Source organism: Gossypium arboreum, chromosome 6, assembly GCF_025698485.1.
Source record: "Gossypium arboreum isolate Shixiya-1 chromosome 6, ASM2569848v2, whole genome shotgun sequence".
NCBI classification, from domain to species: domain Eukaryota; kingdom Viridiplantae; phylum Streptophyta; class Magnoliopsida; order Malvales; family Malvaceae; genus Gossypium; species Gossypium arboreum.
The window spans coordinates 142469685-142486345 of NC_069075.1; the positions used below are offsets into that span (position 1 = coordinate 142469685).

Consider the following 16661-nt stretch of genomic DNA (forward strand, 5'->3'; position numbering starts at 1 on the left):
CAAAATATTGTGAAAAAAAAGGGTAAACTACATTAGTAGTCATTCAACTAATTTTTTTTATTTTTTGGTCATTCAACTAATTTTTTTTATTTTTTTCTCATCCAACTATGAAAAGTTACAACTAGTCTCTTTGCTATTCAATTGTCGTTTTTGGTCACCCATTAGCTATATAAAAAAGAAAAATCTAAAAATTCAAGATTGTTAGGTGACCAAAAAATTTTTGAGTAGTTAAGTAAACATTTTATAACTTTTTATGGTTGGTGACTAAAAAAGGAAAAAAAAACCATAGCTGGGTGACCATGTTGTAACTACTCATAGTTGGGTGACTAAAAAAGAAAAAATCATAGTTGTGTGACTACTAGTGTAGTTTACCCAAAAAAAATTCTTTATAAAAAAAAAAGGATCACCATTTTTGAAAGGTCCACTCTCGCGCTTCTTTACTTGCGTAAAATCATAGCTGCTTTTCTTCTTCGTTGTTCGTTAATCATTTGGGTACATCGCCAAAGAATTTCAACTCCAGAGCCACAGATCCTGTGCTTTTTGCTGATATTTTAGATTCTCCAGGTGACCCCATTTTCTTTATTACTTTCTATTTTAATCTTGTTCTTGTTCAAATCATAATCGTTGCTATCATGAAAGTTTTCGATGTGGGTTTTGATTTTCAAGTCAAGAATTTACAGCTTTTGACTTGTTTGGGGGGGGGGGGGAATTGGATTTTGTGGGGTTATTATTTAAGTTCCGATTTTAATGGTTGGGTTGAAAGAGAAAGAAGAAAGAAGATTTTGAAAGTTTGATTATTTTTTGTAATATTTATTTTGATCCTTTCGGCATTGAATAGTGAGAAAAATGGTTTAGATTTTAATAAAAATATCAATCTAATTGTTTCCATATATCAATTAATAAGATTTTTTTATGGATTCAACAATAGGGGGGATAGTGTTTTTTTTTTTAGTTCTTAGTTGCACCATTTGTTACTCGGACTCGGTTGTGACTGTCCCGACACGGGTATGATTAGATTTTCTTATGTTTTTTTCCGTATATTTGAGGATCTTTAGTGGTCATGTTTATATATTGGTGTATCGGACACTAATGTGGGACACAAAAAGAATGAAGCCAACAATAGGGGCAGATAGTTTTTCTTTCTAATTCTTATCGTAGGTTACTTAGGTTCGGGTTTGAGTGTCCTCAACCTCAACATTGGGGATCTTTGGAGGTCATGTCTCGATATTCGTGTATCGGACACTAATGTCAGTGGTGCTTCAAAAAGAATGAAGCCAACAATGGGAGCAGATAGTTTTTCTTGTAAGTTCTTGGTTACACCGGCATTGTCATGGTTTACGTAGACTCGGGTTTGAGAGTCCCCGACACGAGTATGATTAGATGTTTTTAAAACCATATATTAAGGGATCTTTGGGGGTCATGTCTCCATATCCGTGTATCAAACACTAATGTCGGACAGGGGTACTTCAAGAAGAATGAAGCCAACAATTGGGGTAGATGGTTTTTCATTTTAGTTCTTCGTTGCATCGGCATTGTTCATATGTTACTCGACTCAGGTGTGAATATCCCCGACATGGGTATGATTAGACTTTGTCAAGTTTTTCCATATATTAAGGGATCTTTGAAGATCGTGTCTCCATATCCATGTATCAAACACTAATGTCAGACGGGTACTTCAAAAAGAATGAAGAATCTGAGCATCATATATTGTAAACACACATAGATTGATTCATTTGTAGGTATACATTTTTTCATTGAAATTGAAAGAGTTTTTCTAAGAATGTGGATGGTACTTTTTTGGTATAGGTTATGGCACACCCTGAGCCTCAATATGTGCAAAGGGGAAAGGTACCAATCGGTCCTCCTCGGAGAAGGCCCCGGATTCTACTTGGTGCTTGCGGATGTGTAGCTGCTGTACAATTTGCAAGTATTTGTCATTGTTTCTCTGAATGGGCAGAAGTAAAAGCCGTTGCGACACCAGCCTCTTTACATTTCATCGATATAGAATCACTTCCTGACAATGTAGACCTTTACACCGACGGGCATGAATGGTCCTGTTGGGAAAAAGTAGGTGACAATGTGCTTCACATCGAACTTTATCGATGGGCTGATCTTATGGTCATTGCCCCGTTATCCGCAAACACACTTGCTAAGGTAACGTGATTTGCCCATTTTTTTGATATAATCCCGTTCCTGCATTACTTGTTCATGTGCATTTTATGTAGCAGATTGCTGGTGGAATATGTGACAACTTGTTAACGTGTATTGTACGAGCTTGGGACTACAGCAAACCGATGTTTATCGCTCCAGGTATGAACACTTTCACATGGAGAAACCCTTTCACGGAAAAACATCTAATGTTGGTCGATGAACTTGGAGTTTCTTTCATCCCCGGTGATGATGCAATGGCAGAACCTACTGAAATCCATTCAACCGTAAGACTATACTTGGAGTCTCGGCCTCTACCAAATTGATAAGCCGGTAGGTCGATTTTCAAACCTCAATAACAATACTACAATTTTTGTGTGTTGTAAACCATTGATTCTGTGCATTGAGTGCACCTTTTGTTAGCCATTTTTACCATAGATTACTGTACATTTATACCTCCATTTTTTGAGTTTTGCATATCATGAAGAATGGAACTTGAAACATTATTGCTCTTATAAGCTGATGATAAAGAAACAGTAGCACATTGCTAAAGCTAAATTTCATGATATTTTTTTATATGTGATTGATGTAAATGTTGTGTTGAGTTTGAGGATGAAATTGAAAGGTATTTAAGTATGGAGAAAACTAGAAAAATTATCTGTTGTCTCTGTATTGTAATTACTAGAAATTAGACACTTTCAAATGGTTTAGTAATCATTTTTGTAACTTTTTAAAGTTAAAATGACCAAAACGTAAATTTACTAATAATTTAATAATTTAAGTGTAGTAAATCCTTCATTTATCAATCCGTAAACATAGATTAATTTTTGGGCTTAAACTTAAGTAGCAAAGATAAATATAATATATATACACACCATTACTTTCGCTTGATATTGATAAGTAGCGATACAAATGTGTTTTAATGTACTTTGAATTTATTGATATTTTTAAATATTATATATCATTAAAATATATTTCAATTATATTTCAATTACATATAAATATATATATATATATGCAAGCCCAATGTTTCTAAATTAATGTAAGCCTATTTTTTTTTTATACACTTGCGACTCGCACACTTTTGAATGGAGTTAATCATTGTTAATTCACACACAATATCATCTTGACTCAAACTCATAAAGTGAGTTTTAAGGTAAACAACTAGTGCCGCTATATCAAGGGTTGAGGTTTTGTAAATCTAAATTTTCAATTGTTAAGATTCAGCTAAACTTTGATCAACGAAAACAACTCGTGAAAAGATACACAAAATCATAGTGGAGGGAGAGAGAAAAATGGCACCAATGACTTAACTTGAGTAGTTTATTGATGGATTTTGGCCGTGGAGACCAACGAATCTCAAAATAATTAATTTTCATGAACTATAAAATAAACATGAAACAGACATTGATTGTACCAAATACATATTAAATCTCACTATTGCCTTGTCTTTTAGTTATGGCATTTATCTTACATTCTCCAAATCATTTCATAAGATTTGGATTAGAATCAAATTTAATAGGAAATTCTCTCCAATGTTTTTAGAATCGAACTAGTAGTTGAATTAGTTAAGTCACCAAATCATCGGCCCAATAGATTCAATTAAAAAATAGTTAAGTTAGTTCCTGTTAAATTAAAAAATAGACTGGTCCTGTTAAAAATTTCATCTATTTCTATCGTTAAAAACCAGTCCGTGTATGTCAACGCAACATGATTGTCTAATTTTTTTCGTCAGCTATGCCAATTTTTATTAATACAAATGGATAAAATTTTTAACAAAAAAGAACTAATTTGCTCTTTAGTCTAAATAAAGATTAATTTACATATTTGTTACTAGGAACAAAATGCAATATGACTCTTAATATAGAAGCCTTCTTGGTACTTTTACCCCCCCATATATATATATATTTCTTCATTATCTCCATCGCATTCTATTCAAAGTATATCAGTTTGTTGTGAAGATTGCTATGAAATAAATGAAACTAACGATTTCAAAGCATATTTTAGGCAAAACAATCATGATCAGTCTTTAATTCTATATAGGATGAGGTCCATATATGAGTTTTTCGACAAGAAGTACCGGTTTTCTATAAAAGCATGTATCTTACCGGCAATTCCGACCTAAAACTAAGTAGGGTCAGTCATTGATTCTTACCAAGTAACAGAATATTAACATATTTTTCTTTGTCCGTATTTGACTATCACATCATATAGGGAAAAGGGTTGTGGCAGGTGAACCTGTATTTGAAGTACTGGTGGAGACCGAAAGGGTTGGTGTAGGACCCGGAGCTGTCAAGGGTGACGGAGATGCAGAGGTTGGGATGCTAGCATTTTCGTAAGGTGCATGCATGTTGATCTTTATCCTGCATTGCCATGAATTGCTAATGTCATTATTTCGACGTCTACGATAGTCCACTACGGTACTTAACTATAGTCTACTACTTGCATTTGCGTGGGACACAAACACGATGTTGGTCTGTTTAAAGACCAATCCGTGTTGAACTATACTTTTCAATAAAAGTAAAAGAAACAATTAAAGTACCATAAAGGCACTTATAGTAAAAGTCTGATTGCATTTTGCCCCCATCTAATTAAAAATCTGGACAAATCAGTCAGTCTTATGTTAGATGAAAGAGCAAATTGATCTTGTTTGTTAAAAACTATATCCCCTTGTACAGTTAGAAACTAGCGTGGCTGACAGAATTACCAAATAGTGACACATGATATGTCACGTATAACTCATGCTAGCGTATGAGGACTAGTGGCTTTAACATTAAAAAAATATATATTTTTTTAACATAAGGCTTAATTTGCTCTTTAATATAATATATAGGGACTAATTTATCCATTTTTTAAGTAGAGAGATCAAAAAGCAATCCGACTCTTAATATAAAGACCTCTATGGTAATTTTACCTACAAGATACAATACCAAATGAACATGGAGAAACGGTGAAAATTTTACCTGTTGTGGATATTAACATACTCATCCGTCTCATCTAATATCTCCTCCTGTCATAAGCAAGCATAGAAAAAGAAATTAGCACGTAAATACTATAAACCATACCGCTAGTCGTTCAGGCCACTACGAAAGGATACGATATGTATTATTTACTTGAAGAAGTTCTTCGATAACATCCTCCATGGTGATAACACCGACTACCTCTTCATTTGATGGGAATTCTGGAATAGGACAATTTTCTATGTCCAATATGCAATACGAACAACCTCTGTGTCGCTTCTTAAAGGCAGGAGTAGCTGGTGGGCTCTTCTTTGTCAGCTGACCTCCGTCATTGTTAGCCGCAGGTGTACGAACATCTTGCGAGTCCAAATTAAGCCCCGATATCTGGGCACTTACACCAATCTTACGATCATCTGGAAATGAAGACAGGTTATATTACTACAGAAGGACCACATTAGGCAACTTAATTCCATAAGGAATCAATCATGAAAAACACTTATATGCTCACCTTTTCTTGACATCTCGGGTTCACCTCTTCGCTTCTTACAGCTATCCTTAAACTCGAGACGTTCTTTGCTCTTATTAAGATCCTTATATACCACGGCAATATGGCTGTGACCTTTTTGGAATTCATTGAGAATATCATATAGTGGCATGTCAACTGAGACCCTGTAGGGTGAATAAGAAGCAAAGAAGAATGTGTTAAGCTCAGTCCTTGCAGTGGGGGAAACATGAAAGCAAAATAAACTGACTGAATTTTAAGCTGATTTTGGATAACCCCAAAGAGGACATACATCCATTGTTAACTAAAAAAGTTTACAGTATGACAAAAATGAGGAGATTCTATACCGGGGGATTTTTCTTATGATTATTTTTCTCAACGGAACCGGACCTTCTGAATCAATTGTTAAAAGATTTTTAACCTGCATGTTTCAAGCCAGACCAAGGAGATGAATATATAATTAAAGATAGAAAAACAGAAAAAGGAATTAAAGTAAAGCCATGCCGCAGATGATAATATACAACATGGTCACCCAACTATTCGACTTTTTCTTTGTTAGTCACTCAACTTTTCGAATTTTTCTTTTTTCGGTCACCGGCCATTAATTACTAACAAAAAATAACTTGACAGCTTTTAAAATTGACATGATAGCAACTTTAACACTTAACATTTATACATTGAGTCAATTTAGTCTTGATTCCGAAAAAATTAACCCTCAACATTTACACATTGTGTAATTTGATTTTTTTTCAGTTTTACTTTTATTTGTGACATTGAGAGTTGATTTTAAAAGAATGAGAAAAAATCAAGATTATTATTTTGGATTTTGAGTGTTTCCATTTTGGGTATATTTCCGATCAAATTTAGTTGATAGATTTGTTTTCTTTTAGCTTTTTAGTTGAAAGGGTCACAAAGAAAAAAAGGACCAATTTACACAATGTATAAACATTAGAAGTTAATTTTTTTAGAAAGCCTAGATAAACACAATGTATAAATGTTAAGGCTAAAGTTGCTATTAGCCCATTTTAAAAGCTGCCACATCATCTTCCAGTCAGTCATTTATGACCAGAAAAGATAAAATCAAACAGTTGAGAGACTTTTCATAATTGACACTATAAGAAACAATAAGCTTATGCAGAGAAAGGACCTTACCAGAACAAGCCCGATTATATTTTTCGGGTTTCCATAATAAACTGGAACTCTGCTATGACCCATTGTCATTACTTTATTCAACGTTTCCCTGAAATACAACGATAAAGAGACCAGAAAAAAACATAAGAAAACATACGAGTAGTAAAATCCTACGGTTGCAACACACTAGAATCCACAAACCCACAAATCAAGAGTTGTATCCAGATCAAGTGAAAATGCATTCGATATCGGCGTCATAGCAACTTTAGCAGTCTTTTCAGTCATTTCAAGTGCCCCGGCAATGATAGTTGTCTCATCATGAGTTAGATCCCCACCTTTCCCAGCCTAAAAAAAGCATAATATGTACTGACGGATAAAGAAAATCTAAGGAATGCATGAAACCATTAAGTGTAAGCCGCAATGTCGAACACGAATGTGACAAGGTCCTAAACTTCGAAATTTAAAACCTTCAACATTCCAAGTTGAATCCGATACCTCATTGCCATGAAAATCCACGAATGTCTTTAGTTCTGCTCTTCGTAGGAGGGCAGCATGTCCCTTACCCAACATCCAGTCCAAAACCTGAAAGTACACGGCATTTATAAACTAAACATAATATGTAAAACCAATTTCAACTATGTCTAAGAACAGCTTTTAGGCAGTACTTGGTTGTATGGTACAGAAAAAGACCATTATTCAAGATGAAATAACAGAGGATTCATATAGCACGGTACCTTGCTGATTGGATAAGAAATCGGTAAGAAAAGACAAAGAAGAACACGGACAAAAGGTGCCATTGCCGCTCCAACTTTCAAGCCATAACGGGTGCATACGGCTTGTGGCAATATCTGCAGTTAGATGAACAAACATGGGGAGAGTTCTAGTGTGAGTTCTTAAAGTTACTGAATTCCTAATAATGTAAATTAATAAAATTCTTACAAAATTACTGAATCTCTTACAAAACACTATTGAGCTCGTAAGAAACTCATTTTAAGGGGCTTTTTTCTAGAATTTTCAACAAATATGTATTAAAAACAATATTGCAAATTCCTTGAAAAGATGGCTAAGTTCAACATGTTAACAACAAACCTCTCCAAACATGAGGATCAGAGTGACTGATACCAAAATTGCAGCCCATGGAGGCACAAGCTTGTCCAAAAAAATGGGAAGAGCCTACATGGAAGGAAAGGAGATTAAGCTAACAAGCAATAACATTGAACAAAGAAAATGATAATAACAATGGTTTAATGTAGTAATAACCTCCATTGCCAAAGAGTTTCCAATCAATAGAGTACATAGCAGAAGGTGCTGGTTTTTCACCACAGGAAATATCTTTGCTGCCAAAAAAGAAACCAAAACAAAAAACTCTTTATTGCTAAAAGCTTTGTTACCATAAATCGCTATCTCTCTAGTTATTCTCAAATTGGTATGCATGTTTTGAAATAGGGAACACTAATGATCCAAACTAAGGTTCCCACTAACCTATAGTTTATTACAAAGTTATTGAGTAAAACAAATAATTCACAAACTTCAGAATTTATATATTTAGAATTGTGTATTTATATAAACACAAAAACAATACATATAAGTTCAAAAAACCGGTTTACGTCTCAATAAACCATATTTCGTTTCTACTAAACAAATCAGAGAAGGCTACCCCTAATGAATTACATTTTTATGAAAGTAGAGAATTCTGTTCCAATTCTAGTTCTAGTTTATACCGGACCGATCTGAGTTCCACAAAATTCACAAACTTAAGAATTTATCTATGTAGAACTACGTACTTATATAAACACAAAAACAATACATATAAGTTCAAAAAAACAGTTTACATTCCACTAAATCATATTTCGTTCCTACTAAACAAATCAAAGACATTTTATAGAAGTAGCAAATTGCGTTCTAGTTCTAGTTTCTAGAAACCAGACCGATCCAAGTTCCAGATAACATAAAGATCAGCTCAAATGATCACTAAAACCTCGAGTTGACTCAGTATCAAGCTCTCCATGAAACTAATTATTACTCTCTTTTTTCCTATGAATAATCAAAAGCAAATAGCAAAAGAAACAACCAAAGCAGAGTTCAGCAACCAGCCTCTCTCCCCTTTCTACATCCACAACACCGTGCAATCAGAGCTCAGCAACCAGCCTAACATACTAGGTAATAGGGCGAAGAGACTCAGTGATTCAACTCAGTTCAACTCTTCAAACATAAATGATATATACTTGAAACCAACTACTAACTCAATGAAAAAACAAGGAAATTCCAATCAATGATTCATCTAAAAAGAAGAGGTTTTAGAAACAAAGGATACCAGCATGGATACGATCTTGAGGACGGCCAGACTTGATGAGGACTTCAAGGTCTACAAGACCCAGAGACATGAGACCTAGTGTTAGACCAGCCATTAACCCAGCAAAACACACTAACCCCACTATGATCAACAAATACAATGAGAATTCAACACCACAACAAGGCACATCAGAAGCCATTTTCACACCCCCGAACTCTGCTTATTGAGCAGCAAAAAAAAAAGGATTTTTGGGATTTAGAGAATTTTGATCGGATAACAGAGAAAACAAATGAAATCAGTTCAAGAATTGGATTTTTGTTTTTTTGGGGGGGGGGGAGGGGTGATTTTTAAGAGTTAACTGCTTTGGGGTACCTGAAAAAATGGATGAAAATAGGAAAAAAAAAATTCAGTACGCGACCAGCACTTACATATATACAGCTTACCTACAGCCTGGCCACTACTTGAATACGTATCTCTGCAACTTCCATTTTTGTTTTCACATTAAATATAAAAGAAATCTTTGTCTTTTACTTTGGTTAAATTATTGTTTTAATCCCTGTACTATTTTAATTTGAGGATTTAATCTTTATATATTGATTTGGTGTAATTTGATTTTCTATTATGAAAAACTGAACCAGAAATTGAACCGGATGAGACAACCATCTTAAAAATATAATAATTGTAAAATGTTATAATGTGAAATTTAATTTTTAACATTTGGCATTTATTTTTTTAATTAAATTTGACCATTTATTTTTTAAAAGAGTCAAATCTTTTTTGAGATAATTAATCAGTATAATAGCACATGTATGCTACTTTTTATTAGTATGATATTATTTATCTTATACACTAAATCAATAAATAAATTAAAAATTATAAAAATATTTAAAAATAAAATTTTAAAATCCATAAAATTATAATAATTATTACAATTTTATAAAATTTTATATATATGAATTGCCATGGGTTGAAATATTCAAAATTTAATATTTTAATTAATATTTTTATTAAAAATATTAATTTAACTGTTTTAAAATGTTAAATATTAAATTTAAAGTGAGATAGTTTTTAATAAATTTACAACCACCGAAAGAAAAGGATAGGATATAATAAATGATCAAATAAAGAGATTTTTATGTCGTTGACCATTTTCAAACTATTTAATTTTTAAACTTTATTTTAGTTATTTTATTTTTATATTTTTTTCCAAATTTTTAAATTTTAAATTTTCATTAAAAATAATTATTAATTTTATTAATTTATATTATATTATTTTTAAATTTTAATGTAGAAAATATATTATAACATTTGTAATGTGATATTAACTGAACGAAAATTTTCTGCCCCTCCCCATGCCGCCATTCGTGCCCCGTTCTTCAAATTAAGCCACGCGTCCTTTTTATTTGTTTATACTTTTATTACTCATTTTTAAATTTTATATTAATTTTAGGATTAATATTAGTAAAAATAATAAGAAATAAGAAATTAAATCAATTCATTATTTTTAATTATAAAATATGAAAAAAAAGTAGTTGAAGATCACCTCATGTTAATAAGATGGTTCTTGAATTAAATTTTAATATATATAATTTGTTTTTCTAATTTATACTAATTGCAGGACTAAAATTGATAAAAAATAAAAATTTGTATTAAGAAATAAAAATTAAACCGATTCATTATTTTTATTTATAAAATATAAAAATAAAGGTTAAACATAAAAATTTTAGAAAAAATATACATATAATAAAATTTAAATCAAAAACAATATAATTTTTAAGCTTATAATTTTTCATTTTAATTAAAACGTTAATTATTTTTATATAAATATATATATTTCCACTTATATTATCAGTGTCGTAATCTCGTATTTATAAATGTTAATATACATGTTTATGTGGGGTGTAACTAATATTTATTAATTTGCATAAAGTTGAAGTGGTCCCATCCAGCTTTGGACTTTTAGCGACCATGCCTTGCCTCTGAGTTAAATGCAGCCCAATTTTTGATAAGGTACCATTGGCAAAAGGATAAGCCTTATGCTACTGCCTCGTAGGTGAGTTGGATTGGATGGGGAAGCTGTAATCGTTTGATAAAGTTACATTAATAATTAGAAAATTATATTGATGGCTTGAAATTTGTTAAATCGATTATTTAATATATTATTATTTTTAGGATTAAAATTGGTTGAATTAGTTAAAAGATAAATTTATGTTTAGGATCAATGGTAGATTGATATTTCTTTTTGGTATAAAGATAAATTTAACTTCTAACGTTTACTCATTTTATCATTTTTGCCCTTATTTTTGGGGTCATTTTAGTCAAATTATTTTTTTTTACAAAAAATTAACCGAAATGTTAAAATTTTAATAGCATTGATGTGGTCACTAGTATGGTAGTCCACATATAATTCATAAAAATTTAAAAAAAAATTATCTATGTTAGTAATGAAGTATATATAAAATGCCACATGAGTTGCCATATCAATGTCATTAAAATTTTAACAATTCAATTAATTTTTTCGTGAAAAGAAACAATTTGATTAAATTTTAATTGTTGAAAACCAAAATGACCCCTCCAAAAAAGAATAATGGCCAAAATGCCAAAATGAGTAAACATTAGGGACTAATTTTATCGTCATGCCTTTCTTTTTCTCCTTTTTTTTTTATCTTAACTGTTTATTTCATAGACATCTTTACCCCTCCCTCCAAATGTGAATAACTCGTCCCCCTCTCTTCTGCTTAGCTTTCAATTCGCCTCTGATCATCAAATGAAATATGAATAACCCGTCCCCCTCTCTTTGAAACAAGGGGCGCTTCTGATTCTGTCGATGCTTGAAACAATTTTGTCTTCTCCATATTATTATATCTTTAGAGAATAATTTTATATGAAGAACTACTGAACTCAATCACTTGCTGTCGTTACTATTCAGTTTTCTATTGAGGTCTATCTTGTAGAGGTACTCAAATTGAATCAGTCATTGATTTTTAGGTTTTGTCGTAAGCCTAATTGGTTCTTTTCAATTACATAAATCAATAGTTCAAACCACACTCAAACGTAGGGCATTTCCTTTTTTCTATAGGAACTTCTGTACCAGAAACAATGGTATCTCCAATTATAGCCTCTCTGGGATGTAAAATATATCTTTTCTCACCATCTCCATAGTGCATGAGACAATGTATTCATTCCTATTAAGGTCGTATTCTATGGTTACGATTCTACCATATATGTCTTATATATTTCATCGAAAATTAATTTTACGGTATAGATGCTTATGACCTCTCCCTCTATGCCTTGCAGTAATGATTCCTCTGGCATTACGACCTTTACCACAACGATACTATCCATAGATCAAATTATTTCATGAATTGGATTTCACTTGACTGTTTATGGCTCCATTGCGTGTGCCCGGGGTAGAAGTTTTGTATAAATGTATCGCGATGCTATTAAGTATTTTGATTTAATTTCTTTTCGTTCTAAGAGGAGGAATAGAATAACCCGATTGAAGCATAATGATCATATGCCTGTAATGCATTGTATGTCTTATAATGGGATCTTTAAATAGGTGACACCTCTTAAACAATACAAACAATATTTTAGTTTTTTATGTTTAATTTAGTTTTCAATTTATTATATTTTGTCAAATAAGTTAGAATTAAATGGTAAACTTAACAATGTCATTTACTTGTTCACATGGATGTCACATGATAACTCGTATGTATTTATTGTTAACGTGACATTATTATTTTTTATATACATGTATTTATTTTGTTTTACATACACTGCCATGTGACATTCACGTCAATAAGTTAATGACAACGTTAACTTTTACATGTATTGATTTCATCATATGTTATTGTCATTTTATTCTTTTTGATACAATGATTAAAATTACCGATATCCCTTTTGTAACCATTAAATAGGAGGATAATACGTTTTAACGTAAAACTAACATTCTTTTACACTAACAATAATACTTATATCAATCAAACTAAGACTCAATCAATAAATACAGTACATATTTAAATAAAATAAATCCGAACATGATATATTTATATAATACAAAAGTAAAACTTAAGGCATCAAAATACCAAATAAATGTAGCAGTATTTGCTTTTAAATGGGTTAAAAAAAGCAACCTATAAATGTACATCTTTGATGGGAGGATTCGACACTAGTTGTAGGGTGGCAGCCAAGTTGAGTAGCAATTATAAAGAAATAGCCTAGCCTTGCCTTGCGTTGCCTAGCCTAACCTAATCTAGCTCCTTTTTTTTTTTTCAAAATATTTTTGAATTTTTATATAAATTTTAATTTTTATGATTTATAGTTTTTTAATAGGATTAAATCATTATAAACTACTTAAATTTAGCAACTATTTTTATAGGAGTTTAAAATTTTTTGGACTAAGTTAAGTTTTAAACTCGATAATTGTCCATAACGTGGGAACAATAACCAAAAGAGACTAATTTAAAAAAAAAATTCAAGCTTCAATGTAAGAATAGTTACCTAGCTCAGGTCTCAATGTGAGAATAATTATCAAGTTCAAACCTAACTTGGACAAAAAAAATCTCAAACCCCAACGTTGGAATAGTTACCAAGATCAAACAATAAATAGTTATTTAATAAAGTTTTAGTAACTTTTTGATTTTTAGATTTTTATTTGTTATAATTTTTAATGTTTTTTTGGAATTTTTAAATTTAACTCAAAATATCATATCATTGATGACATGTCAATTGTCACGTTACACAAAATAAAATACTAATAATTTTTACCTTATTTGAATTTTTTAACATTAAAAGAGAAAAAAAAAAAAGAAGAGCCAATGTGAAAAAAACCTTCACATGTTAGAAGTGAATTTTGCAATTATGTCAAAACTATTATGTAGGTCTCCAATAATCATCAGCTTCGAATTCAATTCATTTCAACTTCAGGTTAAATTCATGTTTGGATTATTCTGGATCATTTCACGTTTAGGTTGTTTTGGGTTCGAATCATTCGGATTTAAGTTTCGTAATTTAAGTCATCATGGTTTAAATAATTTTGAGTGATGATTACTTCAAGTATTTGTTCAAATTCGACTGACTTTTGAGTCTGGATCAAATTAATTTAAATCAATTCGAGTTGAACGACCAATTGTTTATGACCAAATCAAATTTTAAACTTCAATCATAATTAACAAACCTATATGGACCTTATAATATTTGAGCTTATCAACCATATGATATGTGTGGGAATTGAATCCATAGGGCATGTTTCGGTTTAATTATGATTTTCATCTTTGTACAATATTTAATTCGAAGATTTAGTCTTTATACGTTCTACTATTATTAATGTTATTGCCTTAGTCGAAACTATTACCACTACGTTACTTGGCGGATGTGAATTTTAAAAAAATATATATGAATCTAAGTCAACTCTAACTCAAACCCAAGAATCAATTCGAATCTAGATTCAATCCAACTTTCTTGAACCGTACAAAGTCAACTCAAATTCGTTCAACTAAACTAATATTTACTTAAACGATTAAAACTTGAAACAAACCAAATAAAAAATGATATTAACCCAAAATAGCTTAAACAAATAACCTGAAATGATCCAAATCATAATAGTTCGACACAAAAAATTGAACCCCAAACTCGTACGTTTGGAAACAAAACCAATTCGAACCCAAAACTACCAAAATTTGAAATTGACCCAAACTAGTGTTTGTTGTTTCAATAAAAACTGTGTCAAACAATAGTTAAAATCGAAAGCACACCAAGTAGCTCGAGGACAAAAGAAAAGTGTATCGACAATTAATTAATGATACAACCATCATATTTCACATTCCATTAATATAAATCATGCATGAAAAATTTGATATAAATATAAAAATTCTAACTATTTATTTTATATAAAATGCTGTGAATAATTTAATAAACATTGACATATATATATATATATATATATATATATATAGTATTTTAAATCAATATGATAGAGATATCAAACTGGTTTGAAAACTTATATGCATAATAAGTTCAAGATATATAGTTTGATCAAATTAGTCTCTTTCTTGTTAAATGAATTAATTTAGTCTTTATACTATTAAAAACCAATAAAATAAAATTATAATAAAATTAATATTTATTATTTAAAAATGACATGATTTTTTTCTTTATTATCATAGTCCTCGTAAATCTTAAATAGGAGAATAATGCGCATTAGTGCACTCGAACCTATATCCTCTTGCACTAACAAGAATGTTGCTATCAATCGAAATGAGACTCAATCAATTACTTACCTTTATTTTCGTTGTTATATAATCATTTTATATATTATAAATGTATCAAATATAAATTCAATTTAAAATTAGGGATTTTCTTTTGTGCCTAACTTGTTCTTAAAGTGCCTTTATGTAACCTCATGAATCACGATTGATTTATTAAAATTTATATAGAAAGGAATTTATTCAAATTCTCTTTATACATTATCTCTTATAGAATATTGGATCATGTTGATTAATATATTATACAATTAAAATAAAATAAATTATCATAATAAATTATATGCAATTATCACATGCAAAATTGTTTGTTTAATCATCATCATATAATAATCACATTATGGACCATATATGCCAAAATGTAATACAATTACTCATGATGGTTGATCAAAAACCACTATAATATATACACTATTATATTTATTTTTTTTTAATAATTTTATTATAAGTACTTATAGTCTCTCCCCAAACAATAAATAGGAGGATAATGAGCTTCAGCACACTTAAACTCCCGTCCTCTTGTATTGACAATAATGTCTATGTCAATCGAGCTAAGACTCAATCGACATTTAAATAGTTTATTAAATTAGTGTCATCTATTAATTAGGTTTAGGTTTCAACTCAGTTGAGAAATCATCGAAAACCCATTCTTTTTATAAGATAACAAACATATGGGTATTTTTGTCATTTTGTATTTTATGGAAAATCTAAAAAATTACACATAATGATATTTGAATTTTACCATTTTAAGCAATGTTGATTGAATAATCTTATTATAGGTTATTATAATTATATCTGTTTTTTGACACCATTTCAACTCATAAATAAGAGGATAATGCACTTTAATGCACTTGAACCCATGTTTTTTTACATTGACAATAATACCCATACCAATCGAATTAAGACTCAATTGACACTAAAAATATTAATTTTTAATAAATTTAAAATTTTCAATGAATTATCAAATACAGCCTAAACCTTTTGATTGGTAAGTCATTCTCATACTTTAAGAATAAACTTTGGTATATTATAATTTGATTCAAGTTGATACATGCTTACGTAAATATTCCATACAATTTTTATTTTTATTTTATATTATGATATTTAGATTTTTTTCTTTTCAATTATTATTTATTTAAAATTTTCTTGTGAAGACAAATATATACATTGAATTGATACATTATAGGCTAAATTGTGTATATATATGTTGTTATTTTAATTGGTCAATTTGATTTTTTTTTTTTTTTGAGATTGAGGAAAATAGGTTGATTTTGGAGAGAGTGTGTGGAAGCGCGTTCAATTGGACGAATTTTTGCTGACATGTCAGAAAAACAGACCTAGCTGGAAGTGTTTTTTGAAAATTC

At 30.4% G+C, this 16661-nt stretch overlaps 2 protein-coding genes across 8 annotated transcripts; one reads left to right on the top strand and one right to left on the bottom strand.

Moving 5' to 3' along the window:
• Positions 1-265: 265 nt before the first annotated feature.
• LOC108482483 (probable phosphopantothenoylcysteine decarboxylase) lies at positions 266-2706 on the top strand. Its single transcript, XM_017785616.2, has 3 exons — positions 266-564; positions 1807-2154; positions 2229-2706. The coding sequence occupies exons 2-3, from the start codon at positions 1810-1812 to the stop codon at positions 2472-2474; spliced, it is 591 nt and encodes a 196-aa protein (XP_017641105.1). The 5' UTR covers positions 266-564; positions 1807-1809; the 3' UTR covers positions 2475-2706.
• Positions 2707-4149: 1443 nt separating this feature from the next.
• On the bottom strand, positions 4150-9520 carry LOC108483703 (DUF21 domain-containing protein At1g47330). 7 transcript variants are annotated; one of them, XM_053030262.1, is made up of 13 exons: positions 9463-9520; positions 9056-9250; positions 8002-8078; positions 7831-7914; positions 7476-7589; positions 7237-7323; positions 6947-7086; positions 6763-6850; positions 5958-6031; positions 5617-5777; positions 5262-5521; positions 5112-5158; positions 4150-4511 (listed from the first exon to the last, which is right to left on the bottom strand). In XM_053030262.1, the coding sequence occupies exons 2-13, from the start codon at positions 9231-9233 to the stop codon at positions 4355-4357; spliced, it is 1467 nt and encodes a 488-aa protein (XP_052886222.1). In that variant the 5' UTR covers positions 9234-9250; positions 9463-9520; the 3' UTR covers positions 4150-4354. The 7 variants fall into 7 exon arrangements, with proteins under 7 accessions (XP_052886222.1, XP_052886226.1, XP_017642741.1 ...); XM_053030266.1 differs by having other exon boundaries at positions 9056-9106; positions 9478-9516; XM_017787252.2 differs by having other exon boundaries at positions 5310-5521; positions 9478-9515.
• Between the last annotated feature and the right edge of the window lie 7141 nt (positions 9521-16661).

Excerpts from the sequence above, each read along its gene's own strand:
- LOC108482483 (XM_017785616.2), top strand. The coding sequence starts at position 1,810 with ATGGCACACCCTGAGCCTCAATATGTGCAAAGGGGAAAGGTACCAATC. Across the intron at positions 2,155-2,228 it reads CCGCAAACACACTTGCTAAG|ATTGCTGGTGGAATATGTGA; the intron begins GTAACGTGATTT and ends TTTATGTAGCAG.
- LOC108483703 (XM_053030262.1), bottom strand. The coding sequence starts at position 9,233 with ATGGCTTCTGATGTGCCTTGTTGTGGTGTTGAATTCTCATTGTATTTG. Across the intron at positions 7,590-7,830 it reads TGATCCTCATGTTTGGAGAG|ATATTGCCACAAGCCGTATG; the intron begins GTTTGTTGTTAA and ends ATCTAACTGCAG. Across the intron at positions 6,851-6,946 it reads CTGGATACAACTCTTGATTT|GGAAACGTTGAATAAAGTAA; the intron begins GTGGGTTTGTGG and ends GTTGTATTTCAG.